At 43.5% G+C, this 18,228-nt stretch overlaps 1 protein-coding gene across 1 annotated transcript; it reads right to left on the bottom strand.

Annotated features, from left to right (window-relative positions):
* Positions 1-457: 457 nt before the first annotated feature.
* Positions 458-16,452, bottom strand: RIC8B (RIC8 guanine nucleotide exchange factor B). The gene is made up of 11 exons (XM_053465659.1): positions 16,265-16,452; positions 13,265-13,312; positions 11,956-12,564; positions 8,302-8,396; positions 7,108-7,255; positions 5,781-5,876; positions 5,538-5,682; positions 4,722-4,866; positions 4,479-4,598; positions 1,448-1,569; positions 458-1,291 (listed from the first exon to the last, which is right to left on the bottom strand). Exons 1-10 carry the CDS (start codon positions 16,346-16,348, stop codon positions 1,458-1,460), a joined length of 1,602 nt encoding a protein of 533 aa, XP_053321634.1. The 5' UTR covers positions 16,349-16,452; the 3' UTR covers positions 458-1,291; positions 1,448-1,457.
* Between the last annotated feature and the right edge of the window lie 1,776 nt (positions 16,453-18,228).

The raw sequence follows: 18,228 nt of genomic DNA, 5'->3' as shown, positions 1-18,228 counted from the left end.
ATTATATATTATTGGTCAGAACTCCTGCCAATCACTACAATGCCAGAATATACGGTGTAAGGTTATATGCGGACCTGCCGTAGGGTTCATTAAATACCGATTGAAATACTATCATGCGGTAGACGAGATAACTTTAGAATATATATATATAGAGGCTTACATAACGGAAGCTGATTTAATAAACGTAACACTTTCGTTTTGAGGATATTTAACCCAGTTTCAGCCTCTTCTAAAATAAGACCTTTGTCTATATATACATACAGTGTGATTGTATAAAGGGGTAGATTGTATCCCCGTTACAGCACCTCCAATAAATATATCTTTAATAATAAATTATGTATTTATACCTACATTTATTGGGTAGGTTTAGTTAGTTTCCTTCAGAAGAGACATCCTGATGAAGTAACTATTTCAGTAGGCTTGAAAAGCTTACTTTTTTTTTTTTTTTTATGAGGAATACTTAAAATGGCCATTACTTTTACTCTTTTGTCTCAAAACATGGGGGGTTGCAGTTGGCTATCTGGCTTCTGGGGCATTTACAGAGCTGGGAACTGTCCAAGTTTGACCTGGGGTCTCAGGAAGAGGCTCTGGTCCTCGAGGCTACTTTTCTCTTTCTTCAGACGGGGGAGTGGTTTCTGGCCACACCCACAACCATTCTACTCTCAGCCCATTTAAGGATTTTTGGGACTAGCCCCACCTCCACTAACAGCAAGTCCTGCCTTTTGTGAAGCCACGCCTTCAGAACAGGGACAGCTCCTATTAGCCCACCCGGGTAAGGTCAAAAGTACTGGCATTTAGCTTCACCCACTTCCTGTCCGTTCTACCGCCCCTTCCCCCTCCTACTAAGGCCAGCCACACATACCCAGTGGCCATATACAACCGCCCAGGATCTCCAGGAAGTACCTGGGCTTGGTATTTTTTTGTTTTTAATTAGGGGGTCTAGTTTGCTACAATTATCACTCAAGAGTATTATTAAAAGGTCTCATTGTTATCTGTTAAAAAAAAAAAAGAAAAATAGAATAAGGCGGCAAGAATACTTTTATTAGAAAACCAAACCTTTACTGTTTTTTGGAAGGTTCTGCGTCAAAAGTTCCAAACGGTAAAGGCCACCTTTTCTAATTGTATACATCAGATTTCTAAAATTCTATTAATTACAAACAGCAAACTCAAACCATTAACGACGCCCCGCAGAGTGCCGTTATTTAAATATTGTCTATACACTCTGGAAGTGTGGTTATATGCCTGGAATGTTATCTTCGATATTCTTGTTCCCGTGTTAATATAACTTTTTCTAAGGCAAAAACAACAAAACAGGATAAAAAAAACCCAAACAAAACAAAAACAAATTTTTAAAGATAAGGAAAATTAACATGACCATACCGTGACTTGATATGTTACTGATAAAAGAAATACATTCTGATATATTAACAGTATAAATAGATTTTACCAAAATAAAATTAATCGGAGTCTGAACTGTTTTCTTCGGGGATGTTGGTGCCATGAATAGCTTCTTCCAAAGGAGCCATGGATCCATCCGGCCTCACTCCCATCGGCTTAATGATATCTTCTCTAAAGAGAGGGATACAGAAAGATGTACTTAACATCTATACAAATAACCGTATAAACTAAAAAATGGTAAAAAAATGTTATATATATATATATATATATAACACATTACAGCAAATCATGAAAGAAAACAATAATAAATAACGGGGGAGGGGAGCGTAACACATCGAGGTAAAGCAATCAAAAGTGATGCGGAGTTGCATTCAGGCTAAAGAAAAGTCTTTATAGGAAACGCACAGCGCGGACGTCCACTCGAGGTGCTTGAAATCCAGACGACTCGGTCGGAATTGGCCGAGCTTTGTGTGGTTTTTGTCTGCTGCCGTTTAATTACAGAACTGACAATCATTATAATCCCTTTTCAAAGGTTCCAACAGCTCTCCAACATTAATCCAATTATATCTGCTCCGCAAGCAAGTCATTCATTACTGACTTACGCTAATACATAAGAACGGTTTTATTTAATATGCATCTTCCTAAAACCCCGGCATCTGTATTGTGAAGATTAATTGTTGGATCAGAAATGAAATAGCTTTTTAATAAATATCTTTGAGACTGGTGTTAAGGAACGTATTCCAACAGAAATAAAAAAGGGCGTATATATGTGTACGTGTGTATATATGTGTGTACGTGTGTGTGTGTGTGTATTAACTTACTGCATAGTAGTAAACTGCTTGTGTTTTATGTCTTTACAAATATTTGGGGCTCAGCCAACTATATAATCATGTTTACAGATGGAGAAAAAATCCAATACATATGAGAAACCTGGGAGGATAAATGGAAACATTTTTCTAATACCATAAGAAAAAAAAAAAAAAAAAAAAAAAAAAAAAACAACAACGGTCACCTATTTGTAACAGAACGAGACATAAAATTCAAAAGGCGTTAACGCAATAGCTTCAGGCCCATCAGACGATCAAAGTCTGGAGCAAACAGGTCTCTGTCCATCAGATAAGCGGTTAAAGGGACGCGTTAATGCATATGACAGCTGTATGGTCTGAGGGGTATTCTATGGAATCCCCCCGATATGCATTTGCCTCTTTCCCCACAGCCAAAGAGCTGCGTTCAGGCAAACACAGCCCCCTGCATGCTGTTGAGCCCCCCCCACGTACGCGCAAGGAAGGCGATCCAGTTGATTTCATCGAATGCTCTCTCCTGTTACTGACTGGCTGCTTAAAACCACTGAGGAGGAGGGCAGCTGCAGGGCTGCAGCTTCCACCTCAGAGTATTCTAATATGCATTCTTCTTTAGTGGGGGGGGCTGTAAACGGACCCTTTCATGCGATTTAACCTTTGTGATTTACTTACGTGAGGTTTAGCTTTTTGTGGGTTTTTTTCCCTTAAATGTGAGAAACTAGAAAACCTCAACACAGCACGACGTTATAATAATTACAAGTCAAACCCATACAGCTTCATTCCCCCAAAAGTTTAACCCCCTTAATGACAAAGCCCGTACATGTACGGGCTCAAAATACATTGTTTTTAATGGGTTTAGGGACCGCCCATTGTCATTAAGGGGTTAAACCTAAAAGTATACACGTCGCTGGGCCGGCTCTACGATGCGGATCCAAGCAGAGGGTAATCAATGCGAAAAACCTATTAATCTACCGCATAACATCAGATAGCGGGCGTCACATTCTCGTATTCCATTATCTGTCTCCAACGAGGCGGCCCCCCCATTCACTCTCGGCATGGCTTGATGGCTATGCTAGAAATAATAACCCCCCTTCATTAAACGGCCCTTCATTTCTACATAGATTGTGAATCACGGCCATACATTCACGGGGTTAATGAATGATCGCGTGCGCCATGAACAGTCCTTCGCTCCTCAACCTGCAGGACTTCTTACCAAGTATTTTGTTTTGGTTCCTAATAATCTTTTTTTTCTTTTTTTTCCTAATTGAAGGCTATATAATACTTTCTATAACACTATCTTTTTTTTTCTCTCTCAAAAGCTACAAAGTGTGAACCGCAGCGTCGCCTGCACAATTACCCGATAATTAGGTGTTTTTAATGAGGTTTCTAACGCACGTTCTGTTCCACGCACTTTGTGTGATGAATACACAACGGGACTCCGGCTGAGATAATTGGACCGGCCTTTTTCTCATCCCGGAATTCCAAGCGTCAACAGAAGGTTGGCCAGGAAGACCAAGCCCTATCCCAAACTACTTTCTAAATAAAACAGAATAATGGTAAAAGCCAACAGGTTTCCCCATTTTCATATAAAGATCTCGGGAATTCCTTAAATATATTTGGAACCAAATTGGGAGACAGAAGGACAGACACGTCACTGAAAGGAACGCAGGCTACAGCGATCTGCTTGGGAATGCTTAGAGGAACAGTTTAGTCCTCAAAACGGTATTTTTATTTTTTAATGCATTTTGCACGGACGCCCAACGCATTTTACTGCATGCAGTCTTTATTTACTGGAGTTTAATGGGACATCGCATTTTTCTCCTCCTCGGGAGCGCTCTAATTGAGGTAACAATGTGATTGGCTGCTGCTACTCCTTTGATTTCAATTAGAACTCCGCTGCCATTGACTAGAATGGGAGTTCTACTGAGCGTGTGCATGAAGCATACGGAGGTATGCTTCCTGCTTTCAGTAGAGCCAGCTGGGGGCGGAGTTACATTTCTATGTCCAATAGGGCTTGAGTGCTCTGTTAAGCTAACCAACCAAAACCTGATCTCGCTGTATGGCGGCAGCCAAATCATTCACTGATTCAAATTCTAAATTATAACTATACCTTTCTATCTGTGTTACATCCATTTCCCTTTAAGGGGGTCTATTCATTAAAGGTAGCGTTGACAATTCCTCTCTCCCTTTAGTGAATAAACCCCTAGGTGTCACAATTAACATATCAAAAACAGAGCTGCAAATATGTAGCCTAAAAAATGGCCTTCAAAGTGTATATACCTTGAAAGCTTGTCAAACATGTTGACTAGCTTCATGGCTTCGTACTCTTTCTGTTCCTCGGTCATTTCGTCCAACGGGTTCGGTAACGGCTCTTCCACGTGACCAGTAATGAGATTAATGCTAGAAACAAATACACGAGAGAGAGACCAATCACATAGATATCCACGAGTCCGGAATAACCAAATACAGGGGAAAGAAGGCTTAAAGCCGGCACACGTATGATACACACGGTACACAACTTACTTTGGTTTGGCCGATTTGTATTCCTCCGTGTCAGTATCTTCATCATCAGAATACCAGCGGTCGCCTCTGCCCCCGGCAAGAAGACCCCTGGCTGCAAGAAGCCCAGCTGCATTTCCATACCCTGTGTACTTCAACAGGTTATCCACTACAAGAAAATAAAGAAGAACAAAGAAATTATAACAGAATACCCAGGAAACAACGCAACAGGGGCCCAGTGCGCCATATTCATAAAAAATGCAACACAAGAGTCCAAAGTAACTTAATACCATCATGGGCAATGTGATGTCATGTGATGACCTCAGGATTCTGTACCGTTACAATGAGAGTGAAAACGCACGACAACAGACTATATACAAGTTAAGAATAACACATTAAGAAATACTGGTGCAGAAGGAGACTAGGACCTCGCTCTTGCAATATACAAGGAGGCTGCATCCCAAACAACAGGCAGGGGTTGTCTATGTTCACGTTGACTGCTTTCTGCTTGTGGATGTATACATAAGAGAAGTGGAGAAGTCAACATGGAAACCCCTGAAATGTTTTGTCTACTGAACCTAGGAGTTGGCTCCAGAACCACCTGCTGGATCATCCTAAGGTGTTCACCGGGGCTCCTCAACAGTCCTTTTGATGTATGGCTGATAGATGCTAAGCATTGCCAACTTGGAGCCCCTTTCACCAAATCTTGCAGGTGCTCCTCACCACCGCCTGGCTCCCCCTCTCTTCTCTGTAAGGAGAGTCTTTGGGGTCATCGTTCCGGGATATGGTGGAGTGAAAATGTTTTTATAGCCTCACACAGATACTCAGAGACGCGCTTACCTCGTTCTTTGCAAAGAACAAAAAGGAACTCGGCGGCTATCTGCTTCACCCCCAAGTCTACGTGGGTCATCAAGCGCACCAGCTTGTTCCGCACGGTTGTACCCACTTCTGGCCGACTTGAGACATCTCTGAGCGGAGGCAGAACCTGAAGTAAAGAAGCGATGTCAGAGGATGAGAAAGGTCTGTGTTTCACTCATAAACCCCACCGTCCGGGTGGAGATGAATGGGTCACGGCTGCGTTACCTCCGCTTTGATAAATTTCCGGACGTCCCGGTGAGCTCTGGAGCATTCTGTAAGCAGACTTAGAACCGGAGTCAATCCTTCCCGATAGCTACAGCCCTAAAATACAGAATCAAAATGACGTTAAACAGACGGAAGAGATAAAACGCCAGACAAAAAAATCAAGTTGTCACAAACGAGGCAAAACTTTTTTTTTTACCCAGTTCCAGGGCAATAAGTGTGATTTTGGTGTTGGAACGCCTTGGGCAAGGGGTGAGCGCTAACCGGTTCACGTGTAATACAGGTAGTTCGTGTACTCCAAATGCAGGTCGGGGTCACGTGATAGTGTCATGTGACCACCACTGGGCTCCCACCTCGTGCTCCAACGATTCTCGCCACTGATTGGCTGCTTGAAATAGCCACTCAGTGGTAGGAAAAGCACAACCATTGAAACCAACGGGAGAGTCCCTTTGCTTATTGCCTTTGAAGATATCGTCTCATCCAAATTCCGGAGAACGTCCCGTAATCAGGAAGTTGCAGCGCATCCTGTTATTTTTTTTTTATTGTAAACATTCATTTTTTTACGTCTGTATTCGTTCCGGTTGTAGGGAAGCGTCCGTCTCGTACGTACATTTAAACGCCGCCAACTACGCGACATCGAAAAGGCATTCAAAACAGAACTCTGGACATTAGTGGGCAAAGTGAACGGATAAGAATTTTATTTAATATCCGCTTGGAATTCTTATTTAAATATTATTTACATCTACGCCAAGCAGCTCTTCCCAAAAAACACAGATGCAAATCGATGGCTTTTTTTTTTTTTTAACCAATTGTATAAAAAAAAATCTTTTATTCAATTATTTTACTTCAAAAAGAACAGTTTCTGATTTTGTGCACTGCGTCGAAATACACCGTGTATTATTATATTTTATTTAAATATCGCCAACAATTCCAGCAGCGCTTCTTTACAGTCCATTCACTCCTTACAGTCCTGACAGACTGACGCGAACCGACACCGAAGTAAAGGGAGTCCTATAATCATATCGGGAAACATCCAGGCTCAGGTTTTTGCCGGGAACACTTAATTATCATGTGACACAACGGCAAGCTGTAGTCATAGAAACCGGAAAGGCCTCTTTCCCATTCACACAAAGAATATAGATGTTTTACGTGCGCACCGTTGCCAAAGCCAATTATCTGAATCCCGACACCATTAAGAGCCGTGGAAGGACGATCCAAAGTAAAATGCGCAGGCGAGTAAGTCCCGAAGACCTCAGAGATCTCCTAACATCTGAAGAAGGGACCTCTGAGGTCTTCAAAGCGTACTCGCTAAACATCAAACATGACGTACCTTGTCTATCCTCTTCTCCATGAAATCCAGCATGACTTGGATGGCCTCCATATCGCTGCTGTTGTTATTTGCGGAAGCCTTATGAGCGGGTCGGATCAGGACATCGAGGCAGGAGACCGGAACGTTACTCAACAGGTTGACCGTGTTGCTGAGAAAATACACCAAGAAATAAATAACCACAGGTCTTTAGTACATGAAATTAGACTTACACCGGCTCTGCCACCATTCACACGTGAGCCTTTAAGCAAAAATATTGGCAAAAAACAATACACTGATTGACAAATAAAAAGCACAAAACTATTGGCAGTTAATAAACGTAGTTATATATTTAAAAAAATCTCTGGCTCATATAATATTGTTTATTTAACAAGCACCGACATATTCCGCGGGGTTGTACAAAAGACAAACAAACACAGGAATTCAATGACAAGACGCTTTGAAAGAAGCGGAGTTTCAGATCACACAAGTCTCTTGCCCATCGTGCGTTCTCTGTGCCTTTTACGACGTTCTCAGCCTTTTAGGATACCCTTTAAACACCAACCCCCCCCCCCCCGAGCCGTCCCGCGCATCACAATGCCATTTTCTGCCTGGCTGTGCCCCAGCAATTCTTTTCACAGCCTTCGGCTTCTGATCTGGCAGATCGCTGACAGTTTGATTTGAGGGATACGAGCGGACGAGACGCTCTTCTGTACCAGATACCCGGGTTTCAGCATGCGGGGGTCCACAATAGCCCCGGCATTCCTACACCAGGGGGCTGAATGGCAGCCCGTTACATTACTTCACCCACGATCATCAATCACTTGGACAGGACCCCTCCCGCCCGTAAAAATGTAGTAGTCACCCAGAGGAATACAGAGTGTCTCAGATCCAAAGCGCGGACCTTAAATAAATAATAAATAATACGCTTTCTTTCTAAAACCAATCCAGCTCCTTCCTATTCGATTAACCCTTCGGAATGAACGATTATCAATTTTAAATCAAGTGCAGAACGTAGGAGTCCGTGTATGGAGGAGTAAGAGCCCAAAGGTGCATAATATTAGCCCCATCCGATGGGTGGGACATAGGCAGTATAGAACGGCGCTGTCAGGGAATTGCCCCCTCTTCCAGATACAGGGGGGGGGGGTTTATAAGTCAATACAGTAATTGTCCCATTTGCGGGGCTCATTGACATAATACGGTACGTTTAAAGCTAACCTGTGCAGCTCTTCCGTTTTTTCTTCAGACGGCCCCCGGGATAATAAAATGTGGTAGAGGATGGCGGTCAGGTGACGGAACTGGTGAGCGTCGCTCTGCGAAAACAAAATAAGGAGAATTTACAATGACGAAGCAGAATATACGTTTTCAGGTCATCGGAGCGCATAAACACAGACACTACTGTTCAAGAGTTTGGGGTCACTCAGATGTTTTCATGAAAAACAAGGAATTTCTGGCTGTAAGATAATCACAAAGGGGTTTCTAACGATCAACGAGCCTTTTAAACTTAAACTTGGATCAGCGAACACAACGTGCCATTGGAACACAGGAGTGATGGGAGTGATAAAGGGCCATTGGAACACAGGAGTGATGGGAGTGATAAAGGGCCATTGGAGCACAGGAGTGATGGGAGTGATAAAGGGCCATTGGAACACAGGAGTGATGGGAGTGATAAAGGGCCATTGGAACACAGGAGTGATGGGAGTGATAAAGGGCCATTGGAACACAGGAGTGATGGGAGTGATAAAGGCCATTGGAACACAGGAGTGATGGGAGTGATAAAGGGCCATTGGAACACGGGAGTGATGGGAGTGATAAAGGGCCATTGGAACACGGGAGTGATGGGAGTGATAAAGGGCCTCTGTACGCCTATGAAGAGATTCCATTAAAAATCAGCTGTTTCCAGCTACAATAGTCATTTACAACATTAACCCCGTTTGTGCTGGATTTCTGTTATCCGTTTCATGCATTACGATTCATTCTCATGCACTTAAATGGGTAGTTGCCTTTCATTGATTAAAAAAATCTAATCTCTATACATGAATAATAATACCGTAATTTTAGGCCAATGACATTTTTTTTGGTATTTTGTAACATTTGCAAGCTTTTTAATGAATATGGATGGATATGCAAATAACAGAAAAACAGTAATTATATTTGATGAATAGACCGGATCGTAAGAGAAGCGGAGGGCTTTGGTATTTATCGCACACAGAGTACATGGCACAACTCTCAACTGAATGGATCCGACGGGTTGTTGTGGTCTGGCTCAAGACACACCACGAACGGAGAAGAAAAATAAATAAATCAGACCGAGCATGTGTGTTAAATTTCAAATACCATCACGGTTACGATATGTACAGTATTCATTCAGATGTCTAGAAGAACCCTGGGGCGAAGGTGGTTGGGGTTCAGGTATGATTTACGGTTGATTTGATAAAAGCTGCCGGCTACACCGGTCCTAGATAATCCTCGGCATATTTTCTTTCGGGGTTACGACATAATACGGAGTGATGGATGTTCAGGTGAGCTTTCTAAACACCTCTAGTAATCCGCACGAACCGGTTCGTAGGCATCAACGACGAAACACCTCGGGAAAGGAAAGCCTGAACCTTTTCTTCTTACAAAGGGAGCAGCAACGTGTTATAAAAGAAAGGGGCACCTCAGACATCCTATGTAGCCGTGTCCCCTTTACACTACTGGGCTCCCCCCCTTCTAAACGCATAGAGGGATTCACCAGGATCTCCCCGTGTATTCTTGTTTTGTCTTCTCAATATATAGAACTTGATTGACTTTGCAGACCTTTATAATAAACTCCACAAGCTAAATTACCCATCCCCCTCACATAACTAATTCTAGGCTCATTCTTTACACATACACTCATGCTTACACCATACACTACACACATTCACGCTAACACCAAACACTAGACACATTCACGCTACCACCATACACTACCACACACGAGCATACACTCAAACAGGCTAACGCCATACACTCACACATAGTAAGGCCATATAGAAACACACAGTCACGCTAACACCGTACACATACAAACATAAACATGCTCGCTCCCCATTACCTAGCGCGGAGCCCTAGTTCCGTAAAGCCACATAGCGTGTGTTATGCGATGCCGCGGCACCCGCCTTAGCACGTCCCGGCAACCATCTAACCAGCAGAGCGTCTGCATTAGCTGGTTAGACCTGGTTTTGTGCGTTGTGGGGTAACAGGCGAAGTCATCGTTTAAAGCATTCTTTCCTCATGAAAGAGCCGGAAACCGGTTTGTATTTAACGCGGCTGACCTCCTGTACACGGTGACCTTTACTAGAGAGCGACAGATGAACTTTGCCTTCGCCGGTTGCTTGGGATTAATGCAGCGTGGATGGCGAGATATACGGCACGCTCTGCGTTTCAGCGACGTTTTCGTCATACATGGATCAAAATCAGCAATTTAGCAGGAAATGAGGAAACAATATTAGTTTACGGTCTCTTTCCTCCCATTGTGAACTAATATATACTGCCGAGCTCGCATATAAACAGATTATCCGGATGACTTCAGAGGATCAAATTCATTTAGCGAGCTGGAAGATACTGGGAGTCGTTTGCGGAGTACTCGGAGACGCACGGAACGATTACATTAAAACAATTGTTCTACAACAATTACACTTACAGAAAGCCGTCCGCTGTAAGCTGTGGGACCCTAACGCCAAGGGTGATTCCGTTAACAATACACCCACCTCTTCCGCGAGATTAGCCAGGTGAACTAAGAGTGACGTTTCTAGACGTATCGCCCGGCGCATGCCGTTCCAGGCAGGCGTTTTATTCCATTTAGCCCTGCTGCGGGGGACCTGCTTGCAGTCGCCATGCACTGGAATAATTACAGGGGTAGATATGTATAAGTACTTGTGTGAGCCTGGATGTGTAATTGTATGTGTGAGCATGGATGTGTAACTGTTTGTGTATATGACCATAGATGTGTAATTGTATGTGTATATGAGCATAGATGTGTAATTGTATGTGTGTTTGAGCATGGATGTGTAATTGTATGTGTGTTTGAGCATGGATGTGTAATTGTATGTGTATGTGAGCATGGATGTGTAATTGTATGCGTGTATGAGCATGGATGTGTAATTATGTGTGTGTATGAGCATGGATGTGTAATTGTATGTGTATGTGAGCATGGATGTGTAATTGTATGTGTATGTGAGCATGGATGTGTAATTGTATGTGTGTATGAGCATGGATGTGTAATTATGTGTGTGTATGAGCATGGATGTGTAATTGTGTGTGTATGTGAGCATGGATGTGTAATTGCGTGTGTGTGTATGAGCGCATGGATGTGTAATTGCGTGTGTGTGTATGAGCGCATGGATGTGTAATTGTGTATTTGGGGTGAGATGGAGTGTGCGTTAGTGAGTATGAGTAAGTGTGTTTACAATGGAAGAGGGTGCAAGGGGCAATGATGGCACAGACCAGCTGTTGAAGTTGGGGGCCCCGTAGTTTCTAGTTAGGCCCGTCAGCACGGATATCCGCCAATTAGTGGCAGGTCGCCACTGAAGCCCCCCCCCCGGATACAATGTCATTTCATATCCGGCGCGATGTCTAAGCCCTCACGCAGCCCTGTTTGTTGACCTTATTTAAATACAGTTTTGATTATTTTTTGTATCAGGACAAATAGATTTTAGCCCCTGCTAACGGGCACCTGGAGTATCTGTGAATGAGCTTCACTCTTCCCCAAAGGTAGACCTTTTACCCAAGATCTCTGGGGAAGGCCCAGGCCGTCAGTACTAGCAGGAACGATGTTTCTAACGTTGCACGATAGATAGAAGGAGTTACATTTAGCAGAAGACGGCTTTAAGAAGGCCGAAGACTCACCTTGCTGTGAACGTTCCAGCTGTCGAGGGTCACGTTGAAAAGGGCTTTTAGGGCCTCTATCGTACAGTCTGTATCTTGCGACGACATCGGGGGGCGGTTGGGCTTTGTGACCGACTTGTACTTTCCCGCCCACCGAATCCCGAGGATATTCTCGAGGGTCTGTGTAAGGAGGGGGAGACCTTGCAACTCGTGTTTCAACTGGGACCTGGTCTCAGTGTCCAGAAGAGTCAGGAGGAACAGAAGGCGCAGGTCGAAGCAACGAATGTCATTAATAGTGCGCCGGTCCTTGCACTTCTCCAAAAGCGCGCAGAGGGCCGCAGCCAGATTCAGTTCCAGGCTCAGTTTCTGTGCTTCGGGACTATTGAAGACAATATTACACAGGCACTTTAAGGCTTCGACGACGACGGGGAAAGCCGCCACGTCCCCCAAGGATTTCAGCTTTGGGTTCAGCTTGGCCAATTTCATGAGGATCTGAAAGTTCTCCTTTGTGGTCACAGGAACTAAAATCTTCTTATCTCGAGACAGAATGCGAAGGGCTTCCAAGCACACAATCTGGCATGAAGTGTGAGCTCCTTGGTCGAGGACCTTAAAGAGCGCTTGGCAAAGTTTCTGGAACGAAAAAGAAAACCAAGGTCACGTAATTCCGGTCAGGGGGGAAAAAGAACTGAACGCATTTTTCTGTTGAAACCTATTTTAAGCGAGTTCTAGTTTCAAATGTCTATAATTTCATTAGGTTTCGGCTGTTCTGATCTCTTGAGACCTTCGCAAAACTTTCTCGAAAAGCAGGGCGTTTCCGAGAGCAAAGCCAAGACTTTGGGGTTTATTCACTAAAAGAAGACTCAATGAACTTAAAGGAGGGCTCAGCTGGCCCTGGATACTGTTTTTTTTTTTTTTTTTTTTTTTAAAGCTATAGATCATAGCCTTTCCTATAGCAGGAGATCCTCGCTAGGGCCGGACCTTCATAGTGTATAGTGACGTCAAATAGCTGAAACACAACTCTCTATCTGTAGTGAATAAACCAGTTTGCCCACATTTTGAACTACAAAAATTTAAAAAAAAAAATAATAAAAAAAGTGTTCCGGGAAATCAGCAGTTGAGTGTGTGGGGTGAAAAAAAAAAATACTGCACCGGTTATGGGCAGCAGTAAAAAAAAAAAACCTTCACAGATCCACCTTACTTTATCTCGCAACCGCGGGGTCCTGCGATGTCATAACGTGAGCTGCCGCTAACAACAGCCCAATCCCTCACCAACAATGTCCATAAAAGCAAAATCAACACAAAACCGCTTTTTAATCCTAAAAACACTCACCGTTCTCTTTTCTTCATCAGACGGGTCAAATTTAAAGGTGGTCCGGTTCTGTTTGGGGGGAAAAACAAATAACATAATAAGTTCCCTATTAAGATCTGAGCTCTTCCTACACAGCAAGGAAATACATTTCTAGCCGCGACGATATATAAGAGAGAGAAACGCGGCAAGAGTGGAGGCTATATTTTGTATATACATAAACTACCGGTAAAAGGTTTGGGGTCACTTAGAAATGTCTGTTTTTTTTTTTAAAGAAAAGTACATTTTGTCCATTAAAATAACATGAAATTTATCAGAAATACAGAGCATACGGGGTTAATGCTGTAAATGACTATTGTAGCTGGAAACAGCTGATTTTAATGGAATCTCTTCATAGTCATGTAGAGGCCCTTTATCACTCCCATCACTCCTTTATCACTCCCATCACTCCTGTGCTCCAATGGCCCTTTTATCACTCCCATCACTCCTGTGTTCCAATGGCCCTTTATCACTCCCATCACTCCTGTGCTCCAATGGCCCTTTATCACTCCCATCACTCCTGTGCTCCAATGGCACGTTGTGTTCGCTGATCCAATTTTAAGTTTAAAAGGCTACATTTTGGATGTTTTTCAAAATGGACAAAACTGGGTAAAACATGGGATAGCAAAGAAAACATAGGTTGCTGACATTTTAAAAGGCAACGCTACTTGCTTTCTACCTGGGCGCGCTAACGGCCTGGGCAGCGATCACACGTAGGGCACCGATTTGGGGATGGGGCGGAAAAACAAAAGAACAATTCTTGCCATGAAGATTATCAGACAGGGAACAAGGATTTTAAGCTCCACGGCTTGTTTTTGCATTCATGCGTGTCTATAGGAACCCGACACTAAAGACGCACGCATAGTGACGCACTCCGTGAGCACTTCGAGAGGCATTCTTCCACAACATAAACATTTACCTAAGCTCGAAGCTGCAGCCCTGCTGCTGACAAAATATGTGAAATAGCTGGGGTGGGGGCGGGAGAACGAAAATTAAAAGGGACCGTGCATGTGATGGCCGAATCGTACCTTTAACGACTGTGGTAGACTCAGACTAACAAAAATACTAATTTTTATTACGTTTTAAAACTCCTAAAATTGCTTCGTTTCATATACATCTCGGATCCGCCACCCAGCGAGTTACTTGAGGACGCACAGATCATGCTTGCTATTTGCGGAAGCTTCTCTTTATTTATTTATAAAGGATCTGCCCCGCTGAGTGCTGACGCTTCCCGCAACCATAGCCCCGCAGCATCTAGCCTGGGCGCCTTTTTAACCCCTTGAGTGCAAACGTGAGGAGTATCAAATTTCTATGGCACTGAAAAAATGTTTTAAATAAAAAAAATAATAATAAAAAACACTCTGTTATTATATGCCATCTATACATATTTGCTGGGAGGGGGTTAAACGCCTCACACAGGTGGCCGCAGGTTGTTCCGTGTTTTCGAAGATCACATTATGTCATACAGCAGACAGCAAACGTTCCATCGATGCAAAGGAGGGTGGATATGATCCAATGGCCCTTCATCACTCCCATCACTCCTGTGTTCCAATGGCCCTTCATCACTCCCATCACTCCTGTGTTCCAATGGCCCTTCATCACTCCCATCACTCCTGTGTTCCAATGGCCCTTCATCACTCCTGTGCTCCAATGGCCTTTCATCACTCCCATTACTCCTGTGTTCCAATGGCCTTTCATCACTCCCATCACTCCTGTGTTCCAATGGCACGTCGGGTTCGCTGATCCAAGCTTAAAAGGTTAAGTGATCGTCAGAAAACCCTTTTGCAGCGAGAAAGGTCCTTGTTTTACATGAAAACAGCGACCGTGACCCCTAAAACCTCTGGTAAGCGTAAGGATTTTGAGGATCTTGTTTGAGGAAGCCGTGCTTTACAGCTGCATGATGTCATCAGTGATCCAATCGTGGATTTCACGTCCCCTCTAACTAGAGACGTGGCTGACATCGCAGGGTTTAGAAGGTACCGTGATCGGTCTACGCGACGAAGCATCCAGAGAATATTTTTCTTCCACAGATCCCACGGACGGGTTCATTAAATAACTATAACGTTACGTTATATTCATACAGCGTCCCCGGATTCCGCTGTTACAGTGAAGATTAACAAAAACATTATACGTAATGACATTAAGATTAACCCCTGAATTGAGGTTAAGCCAGAGTTAAGCCAGAGATGCAGAAGGCGGCCCTGCTCTCTGAGCTTACAATCTATTACCAGATAAATATCCGTAATGACAGCTTATGCAATAGTTTATTAACACTTTTCACGCCATAACCCCACAATTTTCAAAACGAGGCTAATACGTGTGTAAGATAGATAGATATATATATTATACACACACACTGTATATACCTATATACACACACACACAATAGAGGCTTGGTCTATACGGTCACACTTAACCTTTTCTGTGCCAGATAGTTAAGCGACGGGTAGGGAAGTTCACGCTGGCTCTCCGATCCGGCACTAAAAGTCATAGCACTTACAGATGTAGAAGACGATCTAGTCTAGATTGTAAGCTCTTAAGAACAGGGCCCTCTTTTCTACCAGTTTGTAATTTGTGATTTTAAAGTATCTGTTGTAACAGCGCCACTGAACCTGCTGGCGCTATATAAGTGAACGTAACGATCAGGGTCCTGTCCGTGACACAAACCAAAGAGCTTGCATTCACAAACACGTAATGAAATGTATTAACAGCCAGCTTAGCGTAAAAGCAGCAAATTATTTTATATTCGCCGCACGAGGATAGTTACGTCTCTATGGATCAGACCCATTAATAATAGCAGAGGTTGGTATATATATATATATTATATTATATATTATATATATATTTGTAAGGAAAATGACATTTTGATCAATAACAATAATTCTGAAAGGGTAGCAGCAATGAGCAGTAAAGGGTTAATGAGCTGCACCCCCCCAGCGTTGCTGGGTATAAGTGAGCCAGTGCTGTGCATTGCAGTGAGGTTACCTCTGCATTGTACTTTCTCAGGACCGACTCAATCTCGTCATGGTTCCCCGGGCTCACTCTCTCTATCACTCCGTCCAGGTCCATCTTTGTAAAGAGGGAACTTGGCGATGAGGTGATTCCGTACAGCCTTTCCCTTCACATACTGGCAGAAAGCTCCACTGCTGCGCATGCGCAGTAAGCCCCGGCGCACCCTAACCTGCTAGGCACCCCGCCCCTACCGCTCCACCTAACGTTGAGCGTTCCGGGTCATTCATGCGGAGGCCTACCTAACCTGCTTGTAGGGCGTTATCGCATAAACGGCGCCGCTCTACCAAACTTGAATATACAGACTGGCTGCGCGTGCTCACTCGTGTTGTGTGTAGATTATGGCCAGATTTTTTTTTTGTTTTATTATATTCAATCGAGCTTTATTGACACCAATTGGAAGTTCTAGCATTGCTATGGTGTTATGGTTGGTTTTTTGTAGGGGGAGGCGCTGTGATGTAAACAGACAAGAATGTATCAACATATCTGGGATCTTTCTAAATGAGCTGACCCTAAAATATTAACCCTTTAGTATACTATTGTCAATATTCTATGAAGTGACTCACAAAATGTGTTAACAAAATGGCACTAATACCGGTCCTCTTGGAAACCTTGACTTCTCTTCATACCTGGGAACTCTCTGGTTCCCGCTACCTGGAGCTCTCCCCCCCCTTGCGGAATACTAGTAGAAAGTCCCGCTGATGTCAGTGGGCGGTCCTGCTGATACCGCGGGACACACCATTTTTGGAGGGGAAGTGGGCGGTTTGTTGGGCGTGGCGCAAAACACCAAAAACCCTGAAGATGGAGTCTTCAATATCATACCTCTTATTGGATGTAGATTCGCATTTTTAATTGACATGAAATAAGCATACTTGAGAACTCTGTGTAAAAACTTCCTCCCTCGGTAGGGGTGGGGCTTGAACATTAAAGGGGAAGATCCAGTCCATATGGGCAATATAAGTTTAGGAAGTAAGTATCTCCAGAGGTGAGTAGACAGGAGTGACGGTAAGTTGGTGGAAGTAGATGGATTAGATCTCCACCAACCCGCCTTGCTCGGTGGTGTTTATGTCTGTTTCCCTGAGGAAGGCGGCGTGCTGCTATGGAACCAAGCATTGCAGGTTGTTGTTTTTTTTGTAAAAAGTGTGTTTAATGGACCAACGTTCTGACAGTAAGATGTTGAGACTTGTAAGCTTTCAGGATCTCAGTGTCACTAGCTTCTTTTGGCGAAGGTCTTCTCTGGAACTAACGGTGGGAGCTCTATACTGTGAGAGGCTTTTGTCATACCCCTCGTATACCCTACTGAATAGGCATGCATATTGTGTTGCTGAGTTGGGTTCACATGTCAGTGATACTATCAGTTTCCAGAAATGTGACCCGACCCCCCCTTCCCACCGAATGCGACACCTTCAGCTCCATCCTGAAGCCTGTAAATAATACACACAATTAGGTACATAAATAGGTCTTTTGTTCAAACCGTGTGCTCATCACAGCTGACTCGCTACTAAGTTTTATTGATGGCCACAGGGTTCGGTGGAGTTCGGTGAGAACGCGTATTTCAGCAGATCTCTACATTAAGAAAGAAAAGAATACTCAATGCAGAAAGCTCCAAAATTCACCTGATACAAATATTTTTTTTTATGTAAAAAACAAACATTAAAGGCAATACTAGCAGAACCAGCGACCCCCAATGCCCACCTCAGTGAGATGCTATGGTTTGGCATCTCAACCATTCTGTTAGACGTCTCTTATTTTGCTCTCTCCTTTCTCTCTCTCTCTTTCTCGTTTTCTCCTTTTCTCTCTCTTTTTCTCTCTTTCTCTCTCTTTTTCTCTCTCCTTTTCTCTCCCCCTCTCTCTCTCTTTTTCTCTCTCTCTCCTCTCCCAACAGCCCTGAAATGTTGGGTGGGGGTATGTTTTTGCATTTTGTTTTTGCATATTTTCTA

This window comes from Spea bombifrons, chromosome 4 (genome assembly GCF_027358695.1).
Source record: "Spea bombifrons isolate aSpeBom1 chromosome 4, aSpeBom1.2.pri, whole genome shotgun sequence".
NCBI lineage: Eukaryota > Metazoa > Chordata > Amphibia > Anura > Pelobatidae > Spea > Spea bombifrons.
Note: the sequence above shows the minus strand (reverse complement) of the source record. Positions and strands in the feature narration are given on the sequence as shown.